Source organism: Carcharhinus amblyrhynchos, chromosome 9, assembly GCF_965287045.1.
Source record: "Carcharhinus amblyrhynchos chromosome 9, sCarAmb.v2.hapA, whole genome shotgun sequence".
Classification (NCBI taxonomy): Eukaryota; Metazoa; Chordata; class Chondrichthyes; order Carcharhiniformes; family Carcharhinidae; genus Carcharhinus; species Carcharhinus amblyrhynchos.
This window is the reverse complement of record NC_137332.1, coordinates 37,215,127-37,242,676: the sequence shown is the minus strand read 5'-3', so window position 1 is coordinate 37,242,676 and position 27,550 is coordinate 37,215,127. Positions and strand designations below refer to the sequence as shown.

Below are 27,550 nucleotides of genomic sequence, written 5' to 3'. Positions count from 1 at the left end.
ACTGCATGGATTACAGAGGCTCAAGAAGATGGTTTACCACGGTTTCAAAGGGCAATCCAGGGTGGACAATAAATATTAGTCATCCTAGAGCAATTGCATCCCAAGAACGAATAAGAAGTTTCTCTGGACATCAATATGTCGAAGTTTCAGCATTTGAAAAAAATTTTGCTTTCTATTCTTATTACCGAAGTGCATAAGCTTACTTTTCCACATTACACTCAATCTGTCACTTGTTGCCCACTCAATGTCTATATCTCTTTGCATCTTCCTCACATTTGATATTCCCAACTTTATATCATCAGCAGCAATCTTGGATACGTTACTTTCCATCTCATTCTAAGTCATTAATGCAGATTGTGAATAGCTGAGGCTTCAAGCTGATCCTTGCTGTGTGGCTGAGTTGTCCTCCAAGAAGAAACAGCTTTTTCCCATTCACCATATTGGTTACCTTTAAATGAGGTACAGAAAGGCTGGCAGCAGCTTTAGAATTGTACACTAGCAATGATTAGTGTTTTGAAGGCAAAATAAAAAGGAATAATTCCACCAGTTTTAAAGTAACTTACTCTTATAAAGTCTTAATCAAAAAATGGTTTATTGCATATTCTTCTCAATATTTACAAGCTGGGAAATTGTTTTTTGCAACATAGCAGTAGCTTTTATGTACTAATTAGTCACCGTAGTTTTTTTAAAATTACTAACTAATCATTCTGGTTTTCTTTGGAGTGTTTCCTGCAAAATCCAATTCTCTCAATTGTTCTAGTCCTCATCAACTTCTCTTCAGTTGGAAGTCTGAGTCAATTATAGGGCACTAATATTTCCACAACTAAGTCCAACAAGTAGTTTTTGCGTGGCAAACAGAAAACAGTCTTGCAACAATGAATAGATTTCATTTATTCTCTCCAAGTTGCACTCAAAGCATTCAATCTTACCAAATGTTGCATAGTTGGGCCCATATCACTGACATAAGTGGATTTGATTCACAATCATCGTCCCCCCGCCGGTCATGGGAATCAGAGCAGGCCAGGGGCGGACCATGGAAAGGTTCATTGACCTTGTGGGATTTTCCGGTTTTAGGGTGAATGAGGCTAGAAAATCCCGCCCAATGACTTTCATTGCCAATTTACATCTGAAGCATTGGGCTGCTTGCTGCAGAGTATAAATCTCCATCCTAAATAAGCAATTAGCTGCTCCAAGGCTACCCACTGTCTGCATGGACAATAAGCAATCAGATCACTCTATTCCAAATTTCTTTTAGTTTTATATTTTTCATTCCAAAATCTGTATCAAAAATACAATAGAGAAAACACTTAGTCCAATTCCAAATATCTTGTATTGCAGTAAACTGAAGGACAAGGAATCCTTTCATAAAGGCCAAAGGAAGGAAAGTTTTGTTTAGAAAGCCCATTTAAGATTGTTTCATAACAATACAGAAGAAACAGGTTGTTTAAAATAATTTAAAAAATACAAAAATTTCACTGATTCCTTGATTAGACTTTAACTTCACTCTTATAATTCCTCATAGCAGATCATCTCCGATTTCTGCAGATCGACAAGGACTGCATGGTTCCACTGTTTAGAGATTGGATGCAGGCGTCGCTCGCACAAGACACCATGATGGAATCCAAAACACAAAAATTCTATTTGAAATTTGGAAACATTCTGCGCTATAAATAACAAGTTAATTGAACACAAAATAAAACTCATTCTGGCAAAAGAAATACAGTTCTAAGAACAAAACGTTTTCCAGCACCTCAAGCTACAAAAGTTATGTAAAATGCAAAAATAGTGTGAAATTAATCCCAAATATTTATAGTTTGAACCCAGATCGGTGGTCCTGTATCCCAGCTTCTTACAGTCCTAGAGCTTTCCAACTATTCAGAATTCTCATTTCAGTTGAATTTTTGGAGTTTTTGGAAATCCCTTGAATTCAGAAGTACTGATATTGGGAAGCACCCTCGTTGTCAGAGTAATTCTGTATGACACACATCATAGGACCATGCACCATTTTTAATTGAGGGGAGGTGTATGAAAAATCAAATCAGCAATGACAAAATTAAAAACACAATCTTGCAATAATGCAAGTTACTAGGATTTGAAATTTCTCTGCTATTTTAGCAGAGGTATTGATCTTGTTAAGAATGGTTGGATAGTTACAAATCATCACTGCCAGAATTGAGAGAGCCTGTCCTCAGCAATGCTGTCAGGCTCACGCTTTTCCTTTCCGCTCTGCTGACACGCATCAAGAATATGCCAGTGGAAAAATATGCTCATTTCTTCCTTTTCCCAAGTCCATAGACCATCAGATGCCCTCTCCACAGGGATGCTGACACATGGCTTCCCTGTACTGTCAAATTCCAGGTTCCCACCCCAGTTCATCCAAATCTTTCAATATTAAAAGAGCAGAGGGAGGAATTTCAGAGAAGTACACCAAATGTTTTTGAAATTAAAACACCATGACATAATTTCAAGGTCTGCGACAAGTACTGCTATTCAAACTGAAAAATCACATCTGCATGTGATTTTTACATGAACCATTAAAATTCCTGGTGCAGGATTCAGCGTTACCATCTAACTGTCAACTGACATGCAGACGCAGGGTGAGTTTCAACAAAGTCAGTCTTAGGAAACGAGAGAATGGTCTACAGATCTTTCCCCAAGATATTAAAGCAAAATTCCCAAAAAAAAGGTTGATCAAGGAACTACATTAATAACTTTTGTCAAGATAGTTGTAGCCTGGAGGAAAGGCAGCAGGTATCCATTGCAAATACATCAAGTACTCTGACAAATATTCCAACAAGCATGTTGCGTTTTCTACTCACTTTGATTTTTTTAAAGCACCAATGATTTGATTGACATTTGAAAAAAAAGTTCCAACTATACATAATTATTCAGACTTCATCTAACTTTGCAACCCACATGCATTTATGAGGCTATGACAGGTTGGAGTGACACTTTGCAAATACATGAAGACTATAAATAGGTAGATGAGTGGTTAAAAATAGTTGCCCAACAGAGCAACCAGAATACAGGTATTAATGCACTGTCACAAGAATGCAATTTATTTCACATCGGTAAATGATCCCACAATAGTATCATCTCCTAAAGATGCGAGTGCTCAATGCTATATTTCTGGCATGGTGGCTCCGTGGTTAGCACTTCTGCCTCACAGCACCAGTGACCTAGGTTCAATTCCAGACTTGGTGTGTATGTGTGGAGTTTGCACGTTCTCCATCTGTTTGTGTGGATTTCCTCTGGGTGCTCCAGTTTCCTCCCAAAGTCCAAAGGTGTGCAGGTTAGGTGGATTGGCTGTGCTAAATTGCCCATTGTGTCCCAGGATGTGCAGGTTAGGGGATTAGTGGGATAAATACATGGTGTTACGGGGATAGGGTCTGGGTAGGAAACTCGGTTAGAGTTGATGCAGACTCGATAGGCTGAATGGCCTCCTTTTGAGTGGCATAATGGTATGATGGTTAGCAGTGCTGTCTCACAGTGCCAGAGACCCAGGTTTGATGCCAGCCTTCGATGACTGTCTGTGTGGAGTTTGCATATTCTCCCCACGTCTGTGTGACTTTCCTCTGGGTGCTCCAGTTTCCTCGCACAGTCCAAAGGTATGCAGGTTAGGAGGATTGGCCACGCTAAATTGCCCCATAGTGTCCCAAGATATGTAGGTTAGGTGGATTAGCCATAGGAAATGTGTGGGGTTACAGGGATAGGATGGGGGAAGAGGGTCTGAGTAAGTTTCTCTGTCAGTGTTGGTGTAAAGTCAATGGACTGAATGGCCTCTTCTGCACTGTAGGGATTCTACGGGTCTATTATTCTGCATTTATTCAGAAACTAAAAGGAAAAAAAAAAATCTGTAAATAAAAATGCAATGTAACAGTGAAACAATAGTACAATAATAAATCAGTAAATGGCTTCAGACAAGGCTCTGAAATTCTCTGTCATTGTCAGGAAATGATCAGATGCTAATGGCTGGTTTACTCAAAATTCGTCTGAATAGCGATGTTCTGTAGTTAAGTCGCCGGTCAGCTTTTCCTGCGCTTCCTTCATGGCGAACGCCACTATGCACAGGCAGAAAATAGATTGTTAGGCCACTGAAACACCAAAGAGAGACAAAAAATTGCCAACCTCATTCAGTCTAGACTGGAAAAGCTCTTAAATTAATGGCATTGATTTTTAAAATATGAAAATCCCAAAACATCTTATTCATGTCACTGGTCTAATCCAAAAATAGTTCTGTACATGTTCACATAAGAACATAAGAAATAGGAGCAGGAGTAGGCCACCTAGCCCTTCGAGCCTGCCCCGCCATTCAATAAGATCATGGCTGATCTGTCGTGGCTCAGTTCCACTTTCCCGCCCTCTCCCCATAACCCTTAATCCCCTCGCTTATCAAAAACCCATCAACCCGCGTCTTAAAAATATTTAGCGAGGTAGCCTCCACCACTTCAACGGGCAGAGAATTCCAGAGATTCACCACCCTTTGAGTGAAGAAGTTCCTCCTCCACTCCGTCCTAAACCGCCCCCCCTTTATCTTGAGGCTGTGCCCCCTAGTCCTACTATCCTTTCTGAGCGGGAAGAGTCTCTCAACCTCTATCCTATCCATCCCATTCATCATCTTATACGTCTCAATGAGATCTCCCCTCATTCTTCTAAACTCTAACGAGTACAAGCCTAATTTATTCAGCCTCTCCTCATAGCTCAACCCCCTCAACTCTGGCATCAGCCTAGTAAACCTCCTCTGCACTCCCTCCAAGGCCAAAATATCCTTGCGTAAGTACATAAGAAACATAAGAAATAGGAGCAGGAGTAGGCCAACTAGCCCTTCGAGCCTGCCCCGCCACTCAATAAGATCATGGCTGATCTGTTGTGGCTCAGTTCCACATTCCCGCCCTCTCCCCATAACCCTTAATCCCCTCTCTTATCAAAAACCCATCAACCCGCGTCTTAAAAATATTTAGCGAGGTAGCCTCCACCACTTCAACGGGCAGAGAATCCTGTCTTCAAGACCTGCCCAAGTAATCTCTCATTAAGTGTGAGCTTCCAAAGTGAGGATTACCAACCCACTTGATTGGGCAGAGCACCACAACTAAATCTAGTCACCTGCTTATCAAATTTTCACATGCACACAATTTCTAGAAGGTACCACTAAGCCCTCATCAGGAGTTGCAAGCCATGGCTAATTTTATTCTCCAGGTTTTAAACTCCATCATCACCCCAACTGAAATCATTAACTCAACATAACTCAGGATCAAATCGGAGATCTTCTGGGTATTTCTGAATCAACAGCATTCCATATGGTTCAGCGCTGACTAGGCCATCGGGATATTCTTTTTACATACACCCTTTGACATTTTATCACATGTAAGCTAACTTCTTAAGAAAACTGGCTGCTCCAAGGCATACAAAATTCGCTGGAGAAACCGACAATCATAAATAATTCCATCAGTTGCATGCGTAAGTTTCTCTCTGAAGCTGTTCCTATTGCCACCTGTATAATTGACCTGCAAGTGCACCTTGATAGCTTGATGCGATTGCCAATCTTATTCTCTCTCCCTTCCTATGGGGAATACCTGGCCACTGTTCAGTAGCTTCTCTTTGATAACATGGACCAATCTGGAACTTGATGCAGGAAGATGCTGAAATTTGTTCAGCCATTCACTATGGACAAGGAAATGTAATTGAGTTTTTATTTGAGATGCAGATCAAGCACAATCACATATTGGTTGAATTATACAAATCAATCCTGCAGCAGCACTTAGGAACATGGGAAGTCCGAGATGACCCATGGCATTATGGCCGGAATATATCAATTTTGACAGGCACCTACTCCAGTTCCAACATAACGTTCTTCTCCACACCAGTCGACTGCATGTAACGAGTGACAACTTTTATATGGACAGATATAAAATTAGATTTGAATTAAGGGGAAGAAAATGTTCAACGTGGACTCAGGCTTCCCAATGCCTAAATAAAGAGGACAATGTGAGCAGCAACATACTTACCAATGAGTAAAGGAAGGAGGGTCAGAGGAATGGAAGGAAAGAGAGAATGAGAGACAGATGGAACACTGAGGAAATAACTGAACATTGGCTTCATATTCACCTTGGTCAGCAGAACTGTAGAAATATTTGTATTTGGGATTTCCATTTTGATTAACGATCTCTGGATGAACGTTACCTCTGGCATCTGCAATGTAACCAACAGTAAAATAGAATAAATGAAATGAGAAATTCAGGATTAGTCAATTGTCAGTAGATCCATCATTGAATATTTACTGGAATTTCATCTCTCTAAATTTACTCTTAAAAAAAAAGGAACATCTAATTCATATGTCCACTTGCCTGTAATTGCTTTTTGTCATTACATGTCCAGAATGTTGGTAATTAGAAACTAATGCCAAACAGAAAGGCTCTTCAGTATAGCAACAAGTTTCTACACTATCTGACATAATGTCAACAAGACTGGATGCGCTTTGGTCAAAACGAGAGGCTTCTAATTTTGGGAGTCAGTTCACTTATTGTTAACTAGCTGAGCTATTAACTGTAGTTTTCCAAAATTGGTGTTGTTATGTCAAAATCCTGAAACACTCAGTCTAAACAGCATGCTGGGATGACCTTCACCCCATGGAGAAGCAATGGTTTAGAACATAAGAACATAAGAAATAGGAGCAGGAGTAGGCCATCTAGCCCCTCGAGCCTGCCCCGCCATTCAATAAGATCATGGCTGATCTGTCGTGGCTCAGTTCCACTTTCCTGCCCTCTCCCCATAACCCTTAATCCCCTCGCTTATCAAAAACCCATCAACCCGCGTCTTAAAAATATTTAGCGAGGCAGCCTCCACCACTTCAACGGGCAGAGAATTCCAGATATTCACCACCCTTTGAGTGAAGAAGTTCCTCCTCAACTCCGGTCTAAACCACCCCCCCTTTATCTTGAGGCTGTGCCCCCTAGTCCTACTGTCCTTTCTGAGTGGGAAGAGTCTCTCCACCTCTCTCCTATCCATCCCATTCATCATCTTATGTCTCAATGAGATCTCCCCTCATTCTTCTAAACTCTAACGAGTACAAGCCTAGTTTATTCAGCCTCTCCTCATAGCTCAACCCCCTCAACTCCGGCATCAGCCTAGTAAACCTCCTCTGCACTCCCTCCAAGGCCAAAATATCCTTGCGTAAGTGCAGTGACCAAAACTGCACACAGTACTCCAGCTGCAGCCTCACCAGTGCCCTATACAGCTGCAGCAAGACCTCCCTACTTTTATATTCAATCCCCCTCGCTATGAAGGCCAGCATCCCATTAGCCTTCCTGACCACCTGCTGCACCTGCAGGCTGGGTTTTTGCGACTCATGCACAAGGACCCCAAGGTCCCTCTGCACCATCGCCTGCTGCAGTTTTTCTCCACGTAAGTAATAGTCCTTCCTACCATTATTCCTACCAAAGTGGACCACCTCGCACTTGCCAACATTAAATTCCATTTGCCAGTTCCTGGCCCATTCGCCCAGCCTATCTAGGTCCTTCTGCAGACTCTCCACACCCTCCGCGCAATTTGCCGTTCCACCAATCTTGGTGTCATCAGCAAATTTCGACACCATACACTCGGTTCCCTCCTCCAGATCATAAATGAAGACTCAACCCCATTAAAATGGGGACTCAACCCCATTTTAAAAAACATATTTGTTCATGGAATGTGGGCATTACTGGCTAGGCCAGCATTAATTGTCCATCCTTAACTTCCCTTTAGAAGGTGGAGGTGTGTTGCCTTCTTGAACTGTAGTCCATATATAGGAACACCCACAGTGCTTTAAGGAAGGGAGTTCCAGGATTTGGATCTAGCAACACAGAAGGAACAGAAATATTGTTGCAAGTCAGGATGATGTCTGAGTTGAAAGAGAACTTGCAGATAGTGTTCCCGTGCATCTGCTGACCTTGTCTTTCTAGGTGGTAAAAGGCACATGTTTGGAAGATGCTGCTGAAGGAGCTTTGGCAATTTGCTGCAGTGCATCTTGTAGGTGGTATACGTTGCTGCCAGTGTGCATTGGTGGAGCCAGTGGATGTTGAATGTGATGGAGGAGGTGCGAAAATTAAGCAGGCTACTCAGTCCTATTTGGTGTTGAGCTCTCTTTCAGTTTTGTTGGAGCTACACTCATCCAAGCTGTTGGCAAACCATATCTTCAAGTCTGTATCTTCTTATGAAATCTGGAAGGGTATTGAATTACTTGGGTACTTGGCAACCGACTTTTAAAAAAAAACTCAATTTCACCTTGGACTGTGAGCAAGCATGCCTTTTCCAAATATTCCCCCTGACCAACACAACACCTGGATGACAGCTATTTAACTGTTACTCCTTAATGCTATGGGGAAAAAAAAACTGTTTTAAAGGCAAAGGTCCTAATGCAGTGGTCTCCACTCTTTTTAAACACAAGATCATTTTTGGCACCAAAATGCAGCATGAGATCTACTCTTACAAATTTGACCCCACTAAAACTCCCCAAAATGTGCTTGTGCATAACACTCACCTGTTCTTAGTGTGAAACTTGTGCTTGTACACTACTGGTGGGTGCTGTGAAGTCTGGGTCATAGTTTGAGATGGTCAGTCTCACACAGTCCATAGATGGGCATCTGTGAGACAAGTGCAATCATCAGAATTGATAATTTTCGTCTGGAGGAAAAGCCATCTCACAGAGGTACGTGGAATCAAAGTAGGTCTTCACCTTGAATGCACACTATGTCAGAAGACGGTACATCTCTAGTTACAAGATCCCTAAAGTCTTTGCCCCTTGACCTAGCTTTCAGTTCTATGTCATTTTGCATGGTGATTAATATCATGTCAAGTTGACTGCTGTATTCAAACACCTACTGAAATTTTGTTGTCGGGTCTCCAATGTCCACCTGAAGAAAAGGATTTGAGACAAACATGATGATCTGTTCCATCTTGTCTAACTCCTGAACGCCTGTTGAACCCCTTTTTGTTTTACCAGTTGTTGGGACTTCCTCCGTATTTGAGAAGTGCTCATTAATTTTGTTCAACTGGGAGGACCACAGGCCCAGTTTCAACGTGAACACATTCACTGCACCAATCATGTGTGACAAGCCTCTGTCTCTCTCTCCTACAGTTCACGGTTTAGCTCATTCAATTTTGCACTTATGTCCTTAAGAAAAGCCTAATCTAGCAACCACACATTATCTGACAGCTCACAGTACACTTTATTCGTTGATTTAAGAAAAAAGTGACAATTTCAGGGGGTAGATCTAAAAATCTCTGGAGAACTTTTCCTCGACTTAACCATCTCACTTCCGCATGAAGGATTAGCCCACTGTTGGTGACATCAAGCTCATTGAGTAGCGATTCGAACAGGCAACGTTCCAGAGCTCTGGCACGAATTGACTGACAATCTTGACAACAACTGTCATTACATGAGAAAAGTCAATAATCTTGCCTGTTTGTTGGTGGATAACACAGTGGTAACTGACAAAGGATGGAATCTCAGGATTATTTCTGCAAAGTGCACCAAACCCTGCACTGATGGTGCATCATCAATTGTGATTGAAACTAATTTACTGATCAGAATATTTTCTTAGGCATCTTTTAAATATGTTGTAGACATCCTCACCTCTTGTCCTCTCTTTGATTGACAAAAGTGAGAAAGTCCTTTTTTGTTGTGGCATCTTTGGATGTTATGCAAACTAAAACAATCAACTGGACTATATCCATCACGTCAATTGATTCATTGATCTGCAGTGAGAAACATTTGCAACTGATAAGTCTTGGTATTTTGAGAGATACATCTTTGGACAACAATTCTATCCCTCTGGCTACTGTTAAAGCACTAAGCTGCATGCTCTTGATGGTTGACATAATTTCATCTTTGCTTTTAAAGTCTTTGAACAAGATGTTGGCAGTAACCATCATAGTCTCCTTGATAAACTGTTCACCAATGGTGAAGTTATGTTTTGCCAGCAGATGGCTAATGTGAAAAGACACCTTTTTGCTTACATTGCCTTTATCCACAGGCTTTGAAGAGCAGCGGTTGGGCTTGCAACATTCCCTTTAGCTCCCAAATTTCTTTGTCTGGATGGTGTTGTGTAATGGGCAATTTTCTTGAAATTTTACATGAATTGTCTTGTGCTGCCTTTCCAAATTACCTCTTTTACTCAAGACTACACTCTGTTAACAAATGAGACAAACAGTGTTGCCTTTGACATTCATAAAAAGAAATTCATTTTTCCATTGCTCGTGGAAATGGTAGGTTTTTGCCCTCATGGAGGTCCCCGGCTCCTTGCTCATCATTTTGTCTTCATCCAGCTTAGTCCATGTTTTGGCACCTGTGTTTCAGCAGTCAATGAGCTTATTCGCTTGTCAGTTCAAGATGCCTGAGTCGCATGCATTTTCGGCAACTGTTCAGCAGCCAAAGAGCTGATTCGCTCATCAGCGCAGAAAGCCTGAGTCCTGAGTATTTTCAGCTGATTTGGCAGCCAATGACAATTTGTGAATCTGGGAATAACCTGTTGACCGCAATTGACTATTTGGAGACCACTGCCCTTATGATTTATGGAAATCATCTGACAAAGACGAGTTTCATATTTTGAATTTATCTTTTTGAATTCAAATGAAAATCTACCAAGAATGGGAAAGCTGTCCAACTCGTACTCTCCTTGCCTGAAACGCCAGGTGGTTATCACAGTCCAGCTAGGAATCCTCATCTCAGTGAAATTTGTTAGTATTTGGAAACTAAATACTAGCGTCCCAAAATTGATCTGTCTCTTATCTCCTCCATGCTGAAGCTCTGTTGATGAGAGCCTTCAGACATCAACTGCGAGTAGCATTCTGCCTTCACACTAGGGAGCACCATATCGACAGCATCAAAACCCTGCCAATGCCACCCTTTTGGTAATATTTTACTTACTCACTATTGTGTGTGTGTGTGTGTGTGTGTGTGTGTGTGTGTATATATATATATATATATATATATAAAAAATTGAGTGTTAACCAGTTTTTGCAACTCATTTTAAAAATAAGTTTAATTTTAATATAAGTCAATCATTCTGAGCTTAGTTAAGACAGTCTGGTTAAAATATTTTATTCTGGGTCTAACAGTAATGAAGGTAAATAACTGGCCATTTTGTTGAGTGAATTAAACACTTTCAATGATGGTATGACAAGAGGAGTAGTGGAGCTAGAGAAACTGTGCACTCCTCCCATCCCAGCTGTAACAAGGGGAGTATTCCATCACATTCCTGATGGTGGACAGACTCTGGGGAGTCAGGAGATGTATTGCTCTCTACAGAAATCTCTACCTCTAACCAGTTCTAGTAGCCACAGTATTTATATGGTTAGTCTAGTTCAGTTTCTGGTCAATGGTAACTCCCAGAATGTTGATAGTGGGGATTCAGCAGTGGTAATGCCAGTGAATGCCACGGGGAGATGATTAGATTCCCTCTTCTTGGAGGCAGTCATTGTCTGACAATTGTGTGGCATGAAGGTTACTTGCCAATCATCAGCCCAAGCCCAAATATGGTCCAGATCTTGCTGCATATAGAACATAGAACATTACAGCGCAGAAAAGGCCCTTCGGCCCACGATGTTGCGCCGACCAGTCTTTTTAAAAAAAAACGCTGACCCACTAATCTAAACCAATCCCTTATATGGACACAGACTGCTTCAGTATATAAGAAGCCGTAAATGGAACATCGAATCAACCCCACTTCTGTCTTTATGATGAAGGGAAGGTCATTACTGAAACAGTTGAAGATAGTAGGGACTACAACACTATCCTGAGGAACTTCTTGAGGTCAACCAGGGATGGGCAATAGATACTGACTTTGCTAGTGAAGCTAATATCTCCATAATTAATAAAAAGAATACTGGTCATTGTGCAGGAAGTCTTAAGACAAGCAAATGAGGTCAGCTGGTTAAAGTCATCCAACAAATCCGGCACTTAGAAATGGAAGTTTACAGGACTTCAAAAAGAAGTTTGAACTCATTGCCAATGAGGATGGCGGAATAATTTCAAAAGGAAATGGGATGTACACCTGAGGGAAACAAACTTAGTGCGACAAAGATAAGAGCAGGATGAAACCAATTGCTCTACAGAGAGTTGGCATGGATTTGATGCGCCAAGTGGCCTTCTTCAGTGCCATAAGGATTCAATGACTTATTAAGCACGGTACATGAAAATTAGCAAAAGAAAACAATGCTATGCACTAAAATAGATGAACTTTAGAGCTAAGTATTCGTCCACAATGTTAACTTCTTAAAAAATGCAATTAAGTCCATCCAAACATCTCAAAATCCAGTGGTGGAATAATTGAGGCAAGAAAACTGGTTGACAATAAGTTAGTTTTGTACATATGCAATAGTAATTGTAGGATTAAAATTAATATATCACTCAACACAGTATAATAAAGACTCAGTTTAGAGTATGAGAGGGTACACTTTGCACAACCCCCACCAAATCCTACTGATTTCCTCATCTGAACTGTGCTACTGCAGGGAGGTACCAAGCAGAAGTCATAAGGATACTTTGTTCCTACCCAAGAATAAGATCCTAGGTATGTATCCTCCATCTGGGCTAAAGGCTGAATCATTCGGCTCCTCCTCATCCTACAAAAATAGAGGAGAAGACACTCATCATTTCACAATTCAATATTAAATAATGCACACGTGTGCAGTATTGATCCCCTTAGGTGGTTTCCAATATAAAAAGCACTGAAAAACTTCAGAGGAGGGCCATGAGAATGAACTCTTTCTCAAATCATAGCAACCCAGATAGGCTTAAAAAGTTGAATGTATTTACTTTAGAGCTGCTGCGAAGTTGGAGTAATTTGATAAATGTACAATTGTAAAAGGACTAGACTGTGTTCCGCTTGATAGATTGAAGAGTACAGTCGGGAATGCATGCAAGTTGTTCAATAGTCTTGTTCTTTTTCCTGCAGATGGCAGACCTATGGAACAAGTTATTGACAGATGCAGCAAGTGCCTGTTTGCACACCTCCAAACAAAAAAAGCTGGTCAGTTTCTGGCCGAAGGAAAGCAGTGAGAAATCAAACCTTATAAAAAGTAGGTAAATATCAAGTAGCATGGATATTATCTTGTTGACCAGTTAGTGCAGGAATCCCCTGGAGTCCCGCTCAGAAATCAGTTTTACACTTTGGATACCGGTGAGGGCATTGGTATCTCAGGAGTGCAGTAGAGCCAGGTTTGTGGCATAAATGGCTTGACTGTACAGTAGGGGAGGAAGAATTTGGGAAGAGCAATGATTATAGGGAATTTAATAGTCAGGTAAACAGACAAGTGTTTCTGAGCTGTAGATGTGACTCCAGAATGGTATGTTGCCTCCCTGGTGCTAGGGTCAAAGATGTCACAGAGCTGCTACATGAAATTTTGCTAAGAGAGAGGATGAACAGCTAGAGGTCATGGTCCACATTGGCACCAATGACTTAGGCAGGAAGGGAGATGAGGTCCTGCAATCAGAATTTAAGGAGCTAGGTAAAAAATTAGCAAGCAGGACTTCAAATGTAGTAATCTCCAGATGTCATGTGCAAGTGAAAAATAGGAGGATAAGTCAGATGAATGTGTGGCTGGAAAACTGGTGCAGGAGGGAGGGGCTTCAGATTCCTGGGACATTGTACTGGCTCTGAGGGCAATGACACCTGTATAAGCCAGTGGGTTGCACCTGAACAGAGCTGGAACCGAGTTCCTTGAAGGGTGTTTTGTTACTGCTCTTGGGAGGGCTTTAAACCAACTGAGGAAGGGCGAGGGAAACAAGATTGTGTTCAGGACAATTTTCTACAGCAGTACGTGTCCATTCCAACAAGAAAGGATGCACTGTTGGAGCTGGTTATTGGAAATGAGTTGGGCTAGGTAGATTGAGTGTCGGGGGTGGGGGGGGCGGGGGTGCAGCATTTAGGAGACAGTGATCACATATTGTAAGGTTTAGGATAATGATAGGAAAAGAAAATGGGCGATCCAGAGTAAAAATAATTTACCGGGGGACAGCCGACATAAATGGGGGAGGAACAGGGTTGGGCCATTTAGACTGGAATGAAAGGTTGGCAGAAAAAACTGTAGCTGAACAATGGGCTACCTTCAAAACAAAAATGGTGCTGATACAGTCAAGATATGTACCCTTAAAAGGGAAAGATAAAGCAAACAAATCCAGAGCTCCCTGGATGAAAAAGGTTATAAAAATTAAGACAAGATAAGATAATAAACAATGTGCTAATGCCAGTATCAGGTAGAAAACACAGTTGAGAATCAAGAGGAATATACAAGGTTCAGAGGAGAGCTGAAAAAACAGTAGAGAAGGGAAGAGGGATCATAAGAAAAATCTGGCAGACTACATAAAGGGGATTCCTAAAATCCTTTTTAGGCATATAAATAGTAAAAGGGTGATAAAAGTAGAGCCTATTATGGACCAAAAAGGGAATTTACACATGGAGGTGGGGGCATGGCTGAGGTATTAAATGAATACTTTGCATCTATCTTTACCAAGGAGGAAGCTGCCACACAAGCCATGGAGAAGATGATGGAACTCTGGTCCAAGAAGGGTTCAAAATTAATAATGAGGAAGTGTCGAGTAGACTGTTGGCACTTAAATGTTGACAAGACACCAGGGACTGGGTGAGATGCCGACAAGAATATTGAAGGAAGTGAGGATGAAAATTGCCGGGCAGATGGCCATAATCTTCCAGTCTTCTCTAAACTAAGTAGAAGTGGCAGAGGACTAGAGAACTGCAAATGTTGTGCCTTTGTTCAAAAAAGGTTATAAGGATAATCCCAGCAATTACAGACTAGTCAGTTTAACATCAGTGTTACAGAACTCTAACAGAATTGTAGAAGCTTATAGTCAGTTATTCGGGTTGAATTAGTAGTCACATGTGGATTGACTAAGAAAAGTCAACTTGGATTTCTAAAGGGGAAATTGTGTTTAACAAACTTTCTGGAGTTTTTGAAGAGGTAATAAGAGGGTAATGCTGATGATGTCCGTGGACATTGAAAAGGCATTTGATGCAGTGCCACGCAATAGACTTTTGAGAAAAGTTATAACTCATGGAATAAAAGGGACAGTAGCAACGTGGATAGAAAATTGGCTGAATAACTGGAAGCAGAGAGTAATGGTCAATAGATATTATTTGGGCTGGAGGTAGGTTTGTAATGATGTTCCCTAGGCATCTGTATTGGGACCCTTGCTTTTCCTGATATATATTACTGAATAGATCTTGGTGTGCGGGGGACAATTTCAAAAATTTGCAGATGATACAAAACTTGGAGGTATTGCAAACTGAAAGGAGGGCAACGTAGAACTTTAAAAAGACATAGTCAAGTTGATGGAGTGGACAGATAGCTGGCAGATGCCATTCAATTCAGAGAAGTGTGAGGTGATGCATTTTGGTAGGAAGAACATGGCAAGACAATATAAAATTAGGAGCAAGATTTTTAAGGGGTTCAGGGGCAGAAGGACCTGGGTGTGTACGTACATGGATAATTGAAGGTTGCAGGACAGATGGCAAGAACAGTTAAAGCTTTTTGTATGCTGGACTTTTTTAATAGGGGCATAGAATACAACAACAGGGAGGTTATACTGAACTTATACAAGATACGAGTTAAACCTCAGCTGGAATATTGTGCACAGTTCTGGGCACCACACTATAGGAAGACAGTGAATGCACCGGAGAGAGTGCAGAAGAGGTTCACGAGAATGGTCCCAGAAACAAGAAACCTCAGTTATGAGGAAAGATTAAAGAGGTTGGAACTGTCCTTCTTGAAGAGAAGACTAAGAGGGGGTTTGATGGAGAAGTTCAAAATCATGAAGCGGCTGGACAGAAGAGATAGGGAGAAACCGTTCCCGCTCATAAAAGGATCAAAAATGTGAAGCACAGATTTAAAGTGTTTTTCAAAAGTAGTAAATGTGATGCGAGAAAAAACTTTTTCCACACAAACGGGTGGTTCAGGTTTGGAATGCACTGCCTGGAAGTGTTGAGAGGCAGGTTCAGCTGACGCATCCAAGGGAGTATTTGAATGGAAACACTGTAGTGGTACAGGGAAAAGGCGGGGGGTGGCACTAAGACACGATGCTCACTTGGAGAGCTTGCACATAAACAAAGGCTGAATGGCCTCCTCCTGTGCTTAACAATTCTGTGATTCTGGTTTGATTGCCTAAAGAGATCAGAGAAAAACATTTCTGACCTCTTTTCCCTCTAGTTAACCTCTTCCAAAACTGGTGAGTAGTGGGTGTCTAATCCTGATGCTTCAGGTATCATAACATTATGGGACAGGCCTAAGGGTCAGACAGCATTTATCATTCCATCATTTTCCTAAGGATAAATCACAGACATGCTTACCTCTACATTCACCATGACAAAGTTATGGGCCAGTTCTGAGATCTCCTGAGAATCAGCAAACTTTGGTTTCAGCGCTAATGGAAAGAAAAACTGTTAAAAATTTTACAAATTGCAGCTGCAAAGGTCTTATGAGTACCCAAAGTAATTAAGCAAAATAAATTAACATTCTTGAAAGAAAAGCTTTTTACAATCTTAACAGGTTCTTTTAAAAATTAGAACCTACCTTTACATGCACCACACCAGCTTTTGTGTATAATCAACATCAGTGGTAGGCCACTAAAAATGAAACAAGAAATCTTGAATGTCTTGTGTGGGTAAACATTCTACACTTACTCCCTTAATGGTAACTATATTTTCATTTGAATATTAAGTTGGAAAAGATTTGAAACGCTGCAAGCTAAAAACCACACCAGTACTACTAAGTAGACAAATGACACATAATTTGCACAAAAGTCATGGCCACTAATTTTCAACTGCTCTCTCTCCCATTGTTTTCTCCTATCCTGAAGGGCAATGTGGACAGTGAAAGCTGGCAAAGCTATCACGTCTGAACTTAACATCCAGCCAGACATAGATGCAGCCACAAATCTTCTTTCAAGGGTCACTGAATAAGGATCAAGACGAGAACCCTAGTTCATTCTTCTCTTTCAAATCAGGGGCACTAAGGTCAATTACAAACTCAGCTAAAAATTAATCAATGCACACAGGCCAGAAACCCAAAATCTTTTTGTTGGTATAATTCACTGTACACTGCCTTTATTGGCTGAACTTATCAAAAAAAACCTAATGGCTAAGATCATAAAGGTATGTTTAGAGTTGCATAGGGTAATGCATTACAACAGCACAGCAGTACTCTGTGCCACCAAATGTTAAAATAGGGATTCACATGCTCCTTTGACCATTCAGCAGCTGAACCAGCCAGATTGTAAAAATTATGGATTGAAATCCCAGCCTGTTCAGTTAGTTTCTCCCAACTGAATTCCCCGCTCTGATATTGGCATTAAGAACCCAGAGCTAGGAAGGGGAAATTCCTCCAGGGATCTTGTTTCTTACTGTACATCTACATCAATGTTTTACAAAAAATAGATTTACTGTCAGTTGTCTTTATACAGACAAAATCTACAATGCTTTAAAATCTTAGCTTAAACACAAGCTATTTGAGACAGGTAAATATATATATGTCATGGGAAAATGGTGGCATAATGGTAATGGCGACCAAAGGCTATCTTTATTATAAGGCATTGGAGTATTAGAGTAAAGTCCAATATATCATTCGATCTCTGAATTGTTTGTTATACCTGCATGTTGACTTTGTGATTCATGTACAAGGACACTTGGTTCTCTTTGAATACCAACATTTTTCATGCTCTCACCTTTTAAAAAATATTTTGTTTTTCTACTTTTCCTTCCAAAGTGACTAACTTCACATTTCACCACACTATATTCTATCTGACACATTCTTGCCCAATCATTTAACCTGTCCAAATCCTTCTTTAGCTTCTTTGTGTCCTCCTCACAGCTTACATTCCCACCTACATTTTCATTGTCAGTAATGTTGGATACATACCTCCCCTCCCCATAAAATTGAGTGCAGTTATCCGAGGCCTGGAACTGATCCTTGCGAGGCCCCACTTATTACAGTTTACCAACAGAAGTGAGTTGTTTATTCCTATTCTCCATTTTCTGTTCATGAACCAATTTTTAATCTGAGTCAAAATATTAACCCAATCTCAAATTCTTAATTTTTGTATTAACCTTTAGTGCTATTCCTTATCAAATGTTTTTTTGAAAATCTAAATATACTGCACCTACTGATTTCTACAAACACTAACAGATTTGTCAGATACTATTTCCCTTTCATAAAATAATGTTAACTCTGCCTAATTATATTATTATTGAAGTGTCCTGGTATCATTCCCCTACAAATAGATTCCAGCAATTTCCCTACTACTGCTGTCTGACTAACTGGCCTATAGTTCCCCATTTTCTCCTTCCCTTCTTGAACAGTGGGCATACATTTGCTACATTCTAATCCACAGGAACCAGTTTAGAATTTAGGGAATTCTAGAAAATTAAAATTAATGCATCCACTAACTCTTAAAACCCAGGGTGTAGGCCATCACATCCAGAGTATTTGTCAGCTTTTAATCCCATTGATTCCTCCAGTACTATTTCTCTATTAATAAATGTCCTTAAATTTTTAATCTTCTCTAGACTCTTGATTCCCCGAAATTTCCAAGGTGTTACAATATTTCTACCCTGAAGACAGATGCAAAAGTATTTATTTTTACTTTCACTTTTTTATTCTCCTTCGCAATTTCTCCTATCTCTGCCTCCAAGGCATTATGTTTACTCTCATTAATTGTTCTCATTTTTCATATCTTTTATAATCTCTTTATATGTCTCTAGCTAGTTTATTCTTACATCTTATTGTCTCCATCAATTTCCTTTTCATTTTTTGTTGTATTTATAATCTTCCCAATCCTCAAGTTTATTTCACATTTTGGATAGCATTGTAAGCCTCTTGCTTTATTCTAATTCTATCTTTAACTTCTCATGTTACTTACAGTTGGACCACATTTCCTAAGAGATTTTTAATCCTTAAGGCAATGTAGAATCATCGGGAATCATGAATTAATTATTTAAATGTTTGCCATTGCCTCCCTACTATTGTGCCTTATAAATTTTGTTTCCCAATCTACACTCCCAGCTTGCCCATCATATTCATGCGATTTGCTTTGTTTAAATTTGAGGGTGCAATTTTCCCATCCTGCCTGCAGCAGGTTTTGCGGCAGATGGGAATAGAGAATCCAATGGCAGGCAAGATGTCAGAAAACAACTGGTGTAAAAACAGTTTGCAATTCTCCCGATGGCGGGTTAATGGTGAGTCAGTTATCCTGCTTCCTCATGGCATGAACACTATTTGTATTCATGAACATCTCATGAATGCTGATTAAAATAGTTGCTGACTGGAATCTCCTCACAACTTCCAATATTTTATCACACCAACAGGAAATTATGTTGGCCTCAAACCCATTTGAAAAGGAGTGGTGAGCGCAAGTCAATCTTCAGTTCACTCAAGACTTTGAGGTGAGTGCAACATGTAGTGCCTATCTACCATAGCGCTGCGCTGCTTGTTAAGATGAACACCACCCTGCTGGGGGGGTCGGGTTGGTCTGCTTCTGCTGTTTGCTGATGTTGTCCAGGAGGACACTACTGTGCTGCAGACTCATGCAGGTCTCCACTTTCAGACACTGACCAGTACTGCAGTCAGGTTTGGGGAATGCAGGGGTCTTCTGCTCCCAGTGGCTGACACCATTGTCCAGGAGGACACCACCTGCGCAGTGGTACTTGGGCAGAACTCCACTTTCATAAATGAGCATTTTGACCAGAGGTCGGGTGCGAAGGGAGGTTAGGATGAGAATCAAAAGGGAACTAACAGGGAAGAAGGCCTATGCAAATGCTGGAGGAGAGGGCAAACACACAGGACAGCAAAGGGGCAAGGATGTGGAGATGGATGAAGAACAATAGAAGGCAAAGAATAGACTGAGGGGTGGGAAGCTGGAGGCTGACAAGGGTACATGAAACACTGACAAACGTGGGAGTCAAAGGGATACCATAGTTTTGACTGAACAGAGATGCATGCAGACTCCAGAATAGGATGGGGGTGGGATTGTTCAAATGGCACAAAAGATGGGTCACAGAGAGACTCAGATGAAAGGATGGTGGTGGGTGGGTGGGGGGGGGGGGGGGGGGGGGGGGGGTGGTGGTGGTGGGAAGCGAACATGGCAATGGGGAACTCTGTGAAAGTCCAAGTCCTGGACTGAGGTTTACAGTTAGATGACAGACACTCCTGTGGCAATGTTGAAAGAAGCCACAGACCACAGGCTATCCAAGAGCTATGTGGGCCTCAGTCAGAAGTCAAAGGTAGGATACAGTCCAGGGGTGCAGAGGGCATGCAGCAGGAGCAGAAGGAAAAAGGATAGCTTTGAGTGCAGGGCTGTCTCACAGACGCTGTCTCTGGGCTTGGCTGTCTCTTTACTGTGCTACAGATGAAATGGTGGTGATGGTAACTGGAGGCATCTGCAGCCTGTAGACAATAAAATGATGGGTGGGCTTAATCTCGGTAGGTAATCGTGCACATGACCTCTAGATGGGGTGAACAGGTGCCCACATTGGACATGTCACAAATGATGGGCTCCGGGGGGAATGTCCTCACAATAATTATAAAGATGATCCAATATTATTGGAGAAGTCTGAAGGGCAACAGGAGGAGGAAGCTCTACCTTCCCATCATGACATAAAAGGGGTACATCAGGCACAAGGACAGCGAAAGGGGAAGTGTCAGATGTTTGGAAATAAATGTGAAGAACCACCATTTAGCTGCACCATAGTAATGGCACTGACTCAAAACTAAAGTAACAGTGAATCTGATTGGGCAGGGTTTGAGACAGTGGGGGGAAAAACACCACTTCTGGGCGAAGAGGCTGCCAGCTAGCTTGTTGGTGCCACAAGAGTGAACAGGAGACAGCTTAGTTAGAAAATAGGAAGACTTCCTTGGGAAGAAAGCTACTGAAAGCTGATGCCTTTATTAAAGATGTTAAAAGGGTAGACAGAACTAAGTGGTTTCACACTACAGTAGCTGCATCTCCAGAGTAACACCTAGAAATGTAGACTTTGTGAATGCAATAATGAAAGGTACATCAGTATCACATTTGGCATTCCATCAATGAAGACTAGTCATGTGTTCACCAGAAATTGCATTCATAATGGGGTCAAAAGGCATCCACTCATTGATAATGAGAAATTGTTTGGTCATCAGTATGTCACAGAGATTACAGTAAACAGCTGCTTTGGATCATTCATTTTAATTACACCTTATCCCACACCAGGCTCCAAGAGTCACATTTCTGGATGCTATCTTGGTCAACTCAATGTGAGTGCTAGTGTCTCAAGGACAAGGCTGCATTGGCTACCATGCAAGTAGGGCAGGAAAGGCTGCGGAGCTTTACATTCTCATTGGTTTCATATGCAGAGCTTCACTATCTCGAGCCTTTAATCATTCTTGTCTTCAACATTCATTTTAGAGAGAAGACAAAAAGACAAACGGATCCAGGGCTCAATGCTGCTTTTGTTAGATTCCTAAAACATTGGACGAGGGAGAGAGAGAGGGGCAATACCAAGTGCAGCTCCAGCAAAAAAGAGTCAAGAGAAGAAATCCAGACAATTGAAATGACTCGTCAGATCTATAGTTTATGGTAAAAGAGTCTCCTATTTACAAGCAAGTGAGAGGCAGTGCTGGCATATCTGTGCTTGTCACATATAACCACAGTCTTCAGGAAGACCTGGCATCATGAGGTTGCAGGCTCTTCCCTGCCAGGGATTTTGAGGGTGACTGCAAAATTTCTGTGTCCCTGAGTCTTTCCATGGATCAACAGTGGACCTATGCAGCATCTCAGTCCTCAACACATCGATGCATGAAGGTGGCCACAGATATCCTTCACAGGAAGGCCCATGAAAGATTTGTTCGGGATGCGGATAGCAAGGCTGAGAGATTCACTGGCTTTATCACCACTTCAGACTTCCCAAGATTGCACCCATATGGCTATACAAGCACCATTACAGCTTTATACGGAAACCATAAGTGCTACCATTAACGTACAATGGGTATGTGATCATCAGAAGCACAGTCTGCATGTTTGTGCAATGACACCCTGGGAGTTGCCATGATGTCTACATCCTGAATAAGTCCCAGGTGGCTGAGATTTGGGAGGGGATCTGAACTCCTGCAGGGATGGCTGCTTGGGGATGAAGGGTTCCAACTGATCACTCCAATGCGTCGCCCTCAAAGTCATTCCAAGGAGACGTACAACAATGCTCACAGCTCCACACGCTTCCTTATAGAACAGACCATTAGGTGTGCTTCAGAGAGGGTTTCACATGTCATGCACCTGTTGTACATTGATGGAATAGTGGCATGTATGGTTGTGCTCTTCACATGAAGGGATGAAAGCTCATTGGAGGATGAAGATCCAGTGGCCCACGGAGCTCAAGAGGCTCCTGAGGGTCAGTACGAATGTGATGATGCCATGGAGGAAGAAGACATGCCCATAATATTTTAATAGCTGACAGGTTCTGAGTAAAGTTAAATGAGGGCATATAGCCACATCTCTCCTAGCACTTAATGTTATTCCCTCTTATCTCAAAAGATGTCCAACTACTTGCACGAGAACACTTGCGCATTCTGGCCTCATGAATCAACACAGCATGATCTCTGTTTCAGTCTGCAGTGCCCTGTAAATGCGCTCACTCTGGGAACTGAGTGGAAGCCGAGAAGCAGCGATACGAGAGCAGACTTGAAGCTTTCACTGTCATCTAATGATGCCAACTCTATTGAAGCTGAGATGAGGATATAACTAGGCATCTCCCCGTGCTGTGCACATCTTGTGTTCTGCCACTACCACTGAGGAGACACAAATGCCACTAGAATATGAATGTTAATGCCCTCACTCAAGGTTTTCCTTAAGGACAAAGGGTTAGAAATGTTTACATCACACTTCAGATAAACATTTGAACACCTGACTTCACCCAACAGTGCAGAGACTAGTTCAAGTGATGCTGACATCACATGAATGTTAATCTCATAGTGGGATACTGTCACTAATTGGGAGAATGGCTAAAGCTTGTGTCCCCGCTCGCCCCTAATCAAGGCCTCGAGGACCTAGTAAGTGAATTGGGACGCGTCCTTCTTCTTGCAGCTGTAAGCTTTATTCTGGTTGCAGCATGGTATCTCAATCATGAAGAGTGGATTAAACAGTGAAATCAATGTTGGACGAAGTACAGAAAGCAAAATGATCAGTGAAAGAAAGAATGGATTGAAATAGATACACACACAGAAACAAAAAGTTTAAAAAACTTAAACTTCCAACAACTAAAAGCTGAAGGGATGAGACTCCACATTTGTTAAGGTTACTTTTCAGTGTCCAAGTGATTGTTTGGCAGCCAAAGCTCAACCTGTTACTGTTTGTCCCTTTCAATCCGTGTACTATGTTCAATTTTCTGGGTCCAGACCTACAAATCAAGTATAATAACTTCATGCTAAATGGGCAACAGCACATCTCCAATGGCTATATCTGAATTTTCACTTTAAGCTCCATATCTGCACTTCTTCAAGGTTGCTGTTGTTTGTGCATAAGCAGTAGTGAATATCAACAATCTCACTGTTTTATAGTAAACCTAGTCATTAGAATTATTTCTGTATATAGTGAAAAATTTGGAAAGGTAAATACTGACATCTTGTGGAAAGGTAGCTGAAAAAAGGAAGCACTTTAAATCTGCATATTTCAGATATGCATCTTAAAAAAAATACATTCAGGAAGGGAGGTGCTGTGCACAATTGTAGTTATGAAACATTGTAAAATGATCAGTTCTACTGGTTGTGCATCTTCCTCGAGCTAGATGACATTATTAAAATCAAAAACTGATGTGTTCCACAGATTTGGCAATAAATTTTAGAGTAAATGTTGACAGAAATGAAATATAATTAGGTGTAATTTAGGAATTGCATTTTTTATTCATCATGTTGAAATATACTGTCAAATTGCTCTAACTAGAATATTCCCAGAAGGAGAAAGTCAATTAATAAATAATTACACAAAGGTTAAATCAAAAAGTTTAAGTGACAAGATACAGAATGCTTCCTCTTAGTTTTGCATACCTGGCTTCAGCTTCTTTTATTCCGTCATCCAACGTTCTCCAGTGAATGTGGTCTCCAAATCCTGAAAAAATATCGTCGTTGCGATGAATATCCATTGTCAGAAGCAAAATTTGGCAGCCAACCCCCATATATGACTCTTATCTTTACAACTCAATATAACTGTGTCATTTTAAGTTGACTGATGCTTATTAGTATGCACACACCACTGGTCCGTGTAAAGATTGTGCGTATTATGGATAGTTCCTGGGGTGTGGGGTATTGGGAAACAAAATGGAGATTTAACTAAACTATTTGCCTTTCATGGACACTGGACTAGTTATGTATTAAGCTCGTCTTCCTTCCACTTCCGACCAATGACTGAGTCCAGGACCAAAAAAAATCAACAGTAATTTCAGAAACATGAGACACCTGAATGATTCATTGAATATCCGGAAAGAGTGGCAGAGAAAACTGATCAACCGTAGTCTCATAATTGATATTTTTTGAGTTTGCACAGCTCTTGATTAAAATAGAACAAAACCACCTTTAAGAATATAATAAAAACAGACCCACCTCGTCCAAGACTTTCACTCCCAGACGTCTGAGAGCAGACCAGAAGAATGCAAAAGACGGCGAGGTGCAGGGATATTTGCAGCTTCATGATCAACTCTGACCCTCTCGCCGGTAAGTCAATGAAGCTAGAGATAGAGAGGAAGTGACGCATTGGAACGCAGTGTAACTCTTTCTGAGCTGGAATTTCATACATGTTCCTGATTTCCCAATCATTCCCTCTGAGAAACACCTCTGTCTTTATGTTTAACACTTTCGCGAAGCAAACGTCGCAACACAGTGAATGTGATTGCCACCTGATTTAGTCCTAACTGATGTCATTTTAGGAAAGGAAATTGTGGGGGACTTGCACCTTTTTTCATGTTTTACGATTTTTGTTTGTGTCCTGAACATCTCATGTTAGTTTCCAACCTACTAAACTTGGGAAAGGGCAAGTGGTCCTCAAAAAAAGCTAACAGCTCAATCTAAAACTTCAAAATTAATTAATTACAACTGCAATAATTTATTTTCCCACGTTATCCCCAGAGTCATCCAAGAGTCTCTTGGTCATCGTCTACACCATCCACATGTAAGGTGATGACACCAAGTTCTATCTCGACCCCTCCACGGACTCTTACACTGCTTGTCTACTATCCAGTCCAGCATGAGCTGTAACTTCTTCCATTTAAAACGACGGGAAGACGAACGCATCGGCTTTAGCGCCTGTCATAAATAAGATTCAATTCTATTACCCTCCCTGTCATTGTGTCAAATTGTGTTGACAACCATAATATCCTCTTCGAACCGGAGCTAAACTTCTGAAGCGCAATGGCTACATCACAATGCCTTTTGGGAAGACTAACAAAGAAAACACAATGAACGGTAGGAAGTGCAGACACTAATACTCAAGTCAGATTCAGGAAGCTTATTTGCCAGTGGAGAGAAGCACCTTTGTTCCTTCCCTGGCTCCAGCACATCATTCTCTGCAAGTAGTTAAGAAGGCATATGGGATACTTGCCTTTATGAGCTGAGACACAATACAAGAGCAAGGAAGTTATGGTGGAACTATGTAAAACACCCATTAGGCCATAGCTAGAGGAGTGTGCGCAGTCATTGTTGTCACTTTATAGGAAGGTTGTGATCATACTCGAAAGGGTGCAGAAAAGATTAACTCTGATGTTGCCTGGGCTGGAGCGTTTCAGTTGTGAACGGAGACTGGACAGGCTGAGGCTTTGAGCAGAGGTGGCTGAAGAGGGACCTGATCGAAGTGTACAAAATGATGTGGGACATATATAGGCAGAAATTTTTCCACTTAGTAGAAGGGTCAATAACCAGGAGGCATAGATTTAAAGTAAGGAGTAGGATATTTAGAGGGAATTTGAGGAAAATCCTTTTCACCCAAAAAAACCCAAGTTTTTTACACAGGTGCTGGTGCCTGGAACTTGCTGCCAGGAGAGGTAGTGAAAGCAGATATGATAGTGACTTTTAAGGGGCATCTTGACAAATACACGAATAGGATGGGAATAGAGGAATATGGTCCCGGAAGGGTAGGGGGTTTTAGTTCAATAGGGCAGCATGTTTGGTGCAGACTTGGAGGGCCAAAGGGCATGTTCTTTTGCTGTAATTTTCTTTGATATTTGAGTGGTGGGAATCTGGAACCTGAATGGGTAGTTAAGGCAGGTACCCTCACAACATTTAAGAAGCATTTAGATGAGCACTTGAAACAACATAACATTCAAGGCTATGGACCAAAGTGCTGGAAAATAGGATTAGAATAGATTGGTAATTGTTGGCTGGCGCAGACATAATGGGACAAATGGCATATTCCTGTGCTATATGACTCTATGAGAAAATATCAATCACTTCCACAGTATAGCCCACCCCTGCTCTTACCTCAGTACATCCACTGCTAAAACACATATGTCACCTCCAGATCCCTTTACTTCAACTTTTCAGTGACTGCCTACTTTCCAACTTCCATAACCTCAGCAAATCCAAAACTCTGCTTCCCACATCTTATCCTTAATCTTATCCTCTATCTAAAATTGGCAAGTCATGTTGCAGCTTTATAGAACCTTAATTAGGCTGCACTTGGAAAATAGTGTTCAATTCTGATCACCACACTACCAGAAGGATAGGAGGCTTTGGACAGGGTACAGAAAAGATTTACCAGAATGTTGCCTGGTATGGAGGGCATTAGCAATGAGAAGAGGTTGGAGAAACTTGGTTTGTTCTCAATGGAAAGACTGAGGTTGAGGGACGACCTGATAGAAGTCTACAAGATTATGAGAGGCATGGACAAGTGGATAGTCAGAAGCTTTTTCCTAGGGTCAAAGAATCAGTTACGGGGGCATAAGTTTAAGGTGTGAGGGGCAAAGTTTAAAGGAGATGTACAAGGCAAGTTTTTAACACAGAGGGTGGTAGGTGCCTGGAACTTGCTGCCAGGAGGAGGTAGTGGAAGCAGATACGATGACTTTTAAGGGTGTCTTGACAAATACATGAATAAGATGGGAATAGAGAAAGGTAGGGGGTTTTAGTTCAGTTGGGCAGTATGGTCGATGCAGGCTTGGAGGACCGAAGGGCCTGCTCCTATGCTGTAATTTTCTTCATTCTTTGTTCTAGTCTTGATCAGCTATAACCCCTTGCTAACTAATTTGACTCCCAATCCTTGGAACACCTCTGTCTTTTTTTAATGAATCCTTCACTGTTTGAACTTCATGAACTAAATTTTCATTTTGCTGAGGAGATGGAATGGAGGCAGGTGATATCACAAATTCAGATCTCCAAACATGTGCTAACTTTTAACACCATCCCACCTCAGCAATTTTAGACAAGACTTCAGGATCTGCAACTGGAAAGCTGCAGAATCATGGCAGTTCATCATTGTGCATAACAGCCACGTATTAGCATGTTAAAGGGTAGAAAGCAATTTTTATTTGATAAAGCGTTAACAGATGAAATATGC

At 41.3% G+C, this 27,550-nt stretch overlaps 1 protein-coding gene across 1 annotated transcript; it reads right to left on the bottom strand.

The window, feature by feature from the left end:
- Positions 1 to 575: 575 nt before the first annotated feature.
- On the bottom strand, positions 576 to 24,802 carry txndc12 (thioredoxin domain containing 12 (endoplasmic reticulum)). The gene is made up of 7 exons (XM_080195471.1): positions 24,610 to 24,802; positions 24,058 to 24,118; positions 16,564 to 16,616; positions 16,341 to 16,414; positions 12,531 to 12,600; positions 6,106 to 6,189; positions 576 to 4,061 (listed from the first exon to the last, which is right to left on the bottom strand). Exons 1-7 carry the CDS (start codon positions 24,800 to 24,802, stop codon positions 3,982 to 3,984), a joined length of 615 nt encoding a protein of 204 aa, XP_080051597.1. The 3' UTR covers positions 576 to 3,981.
- Between the last annotated feature and the right edge of the window lie 2,748 nt (positions 24,803 to 27,550).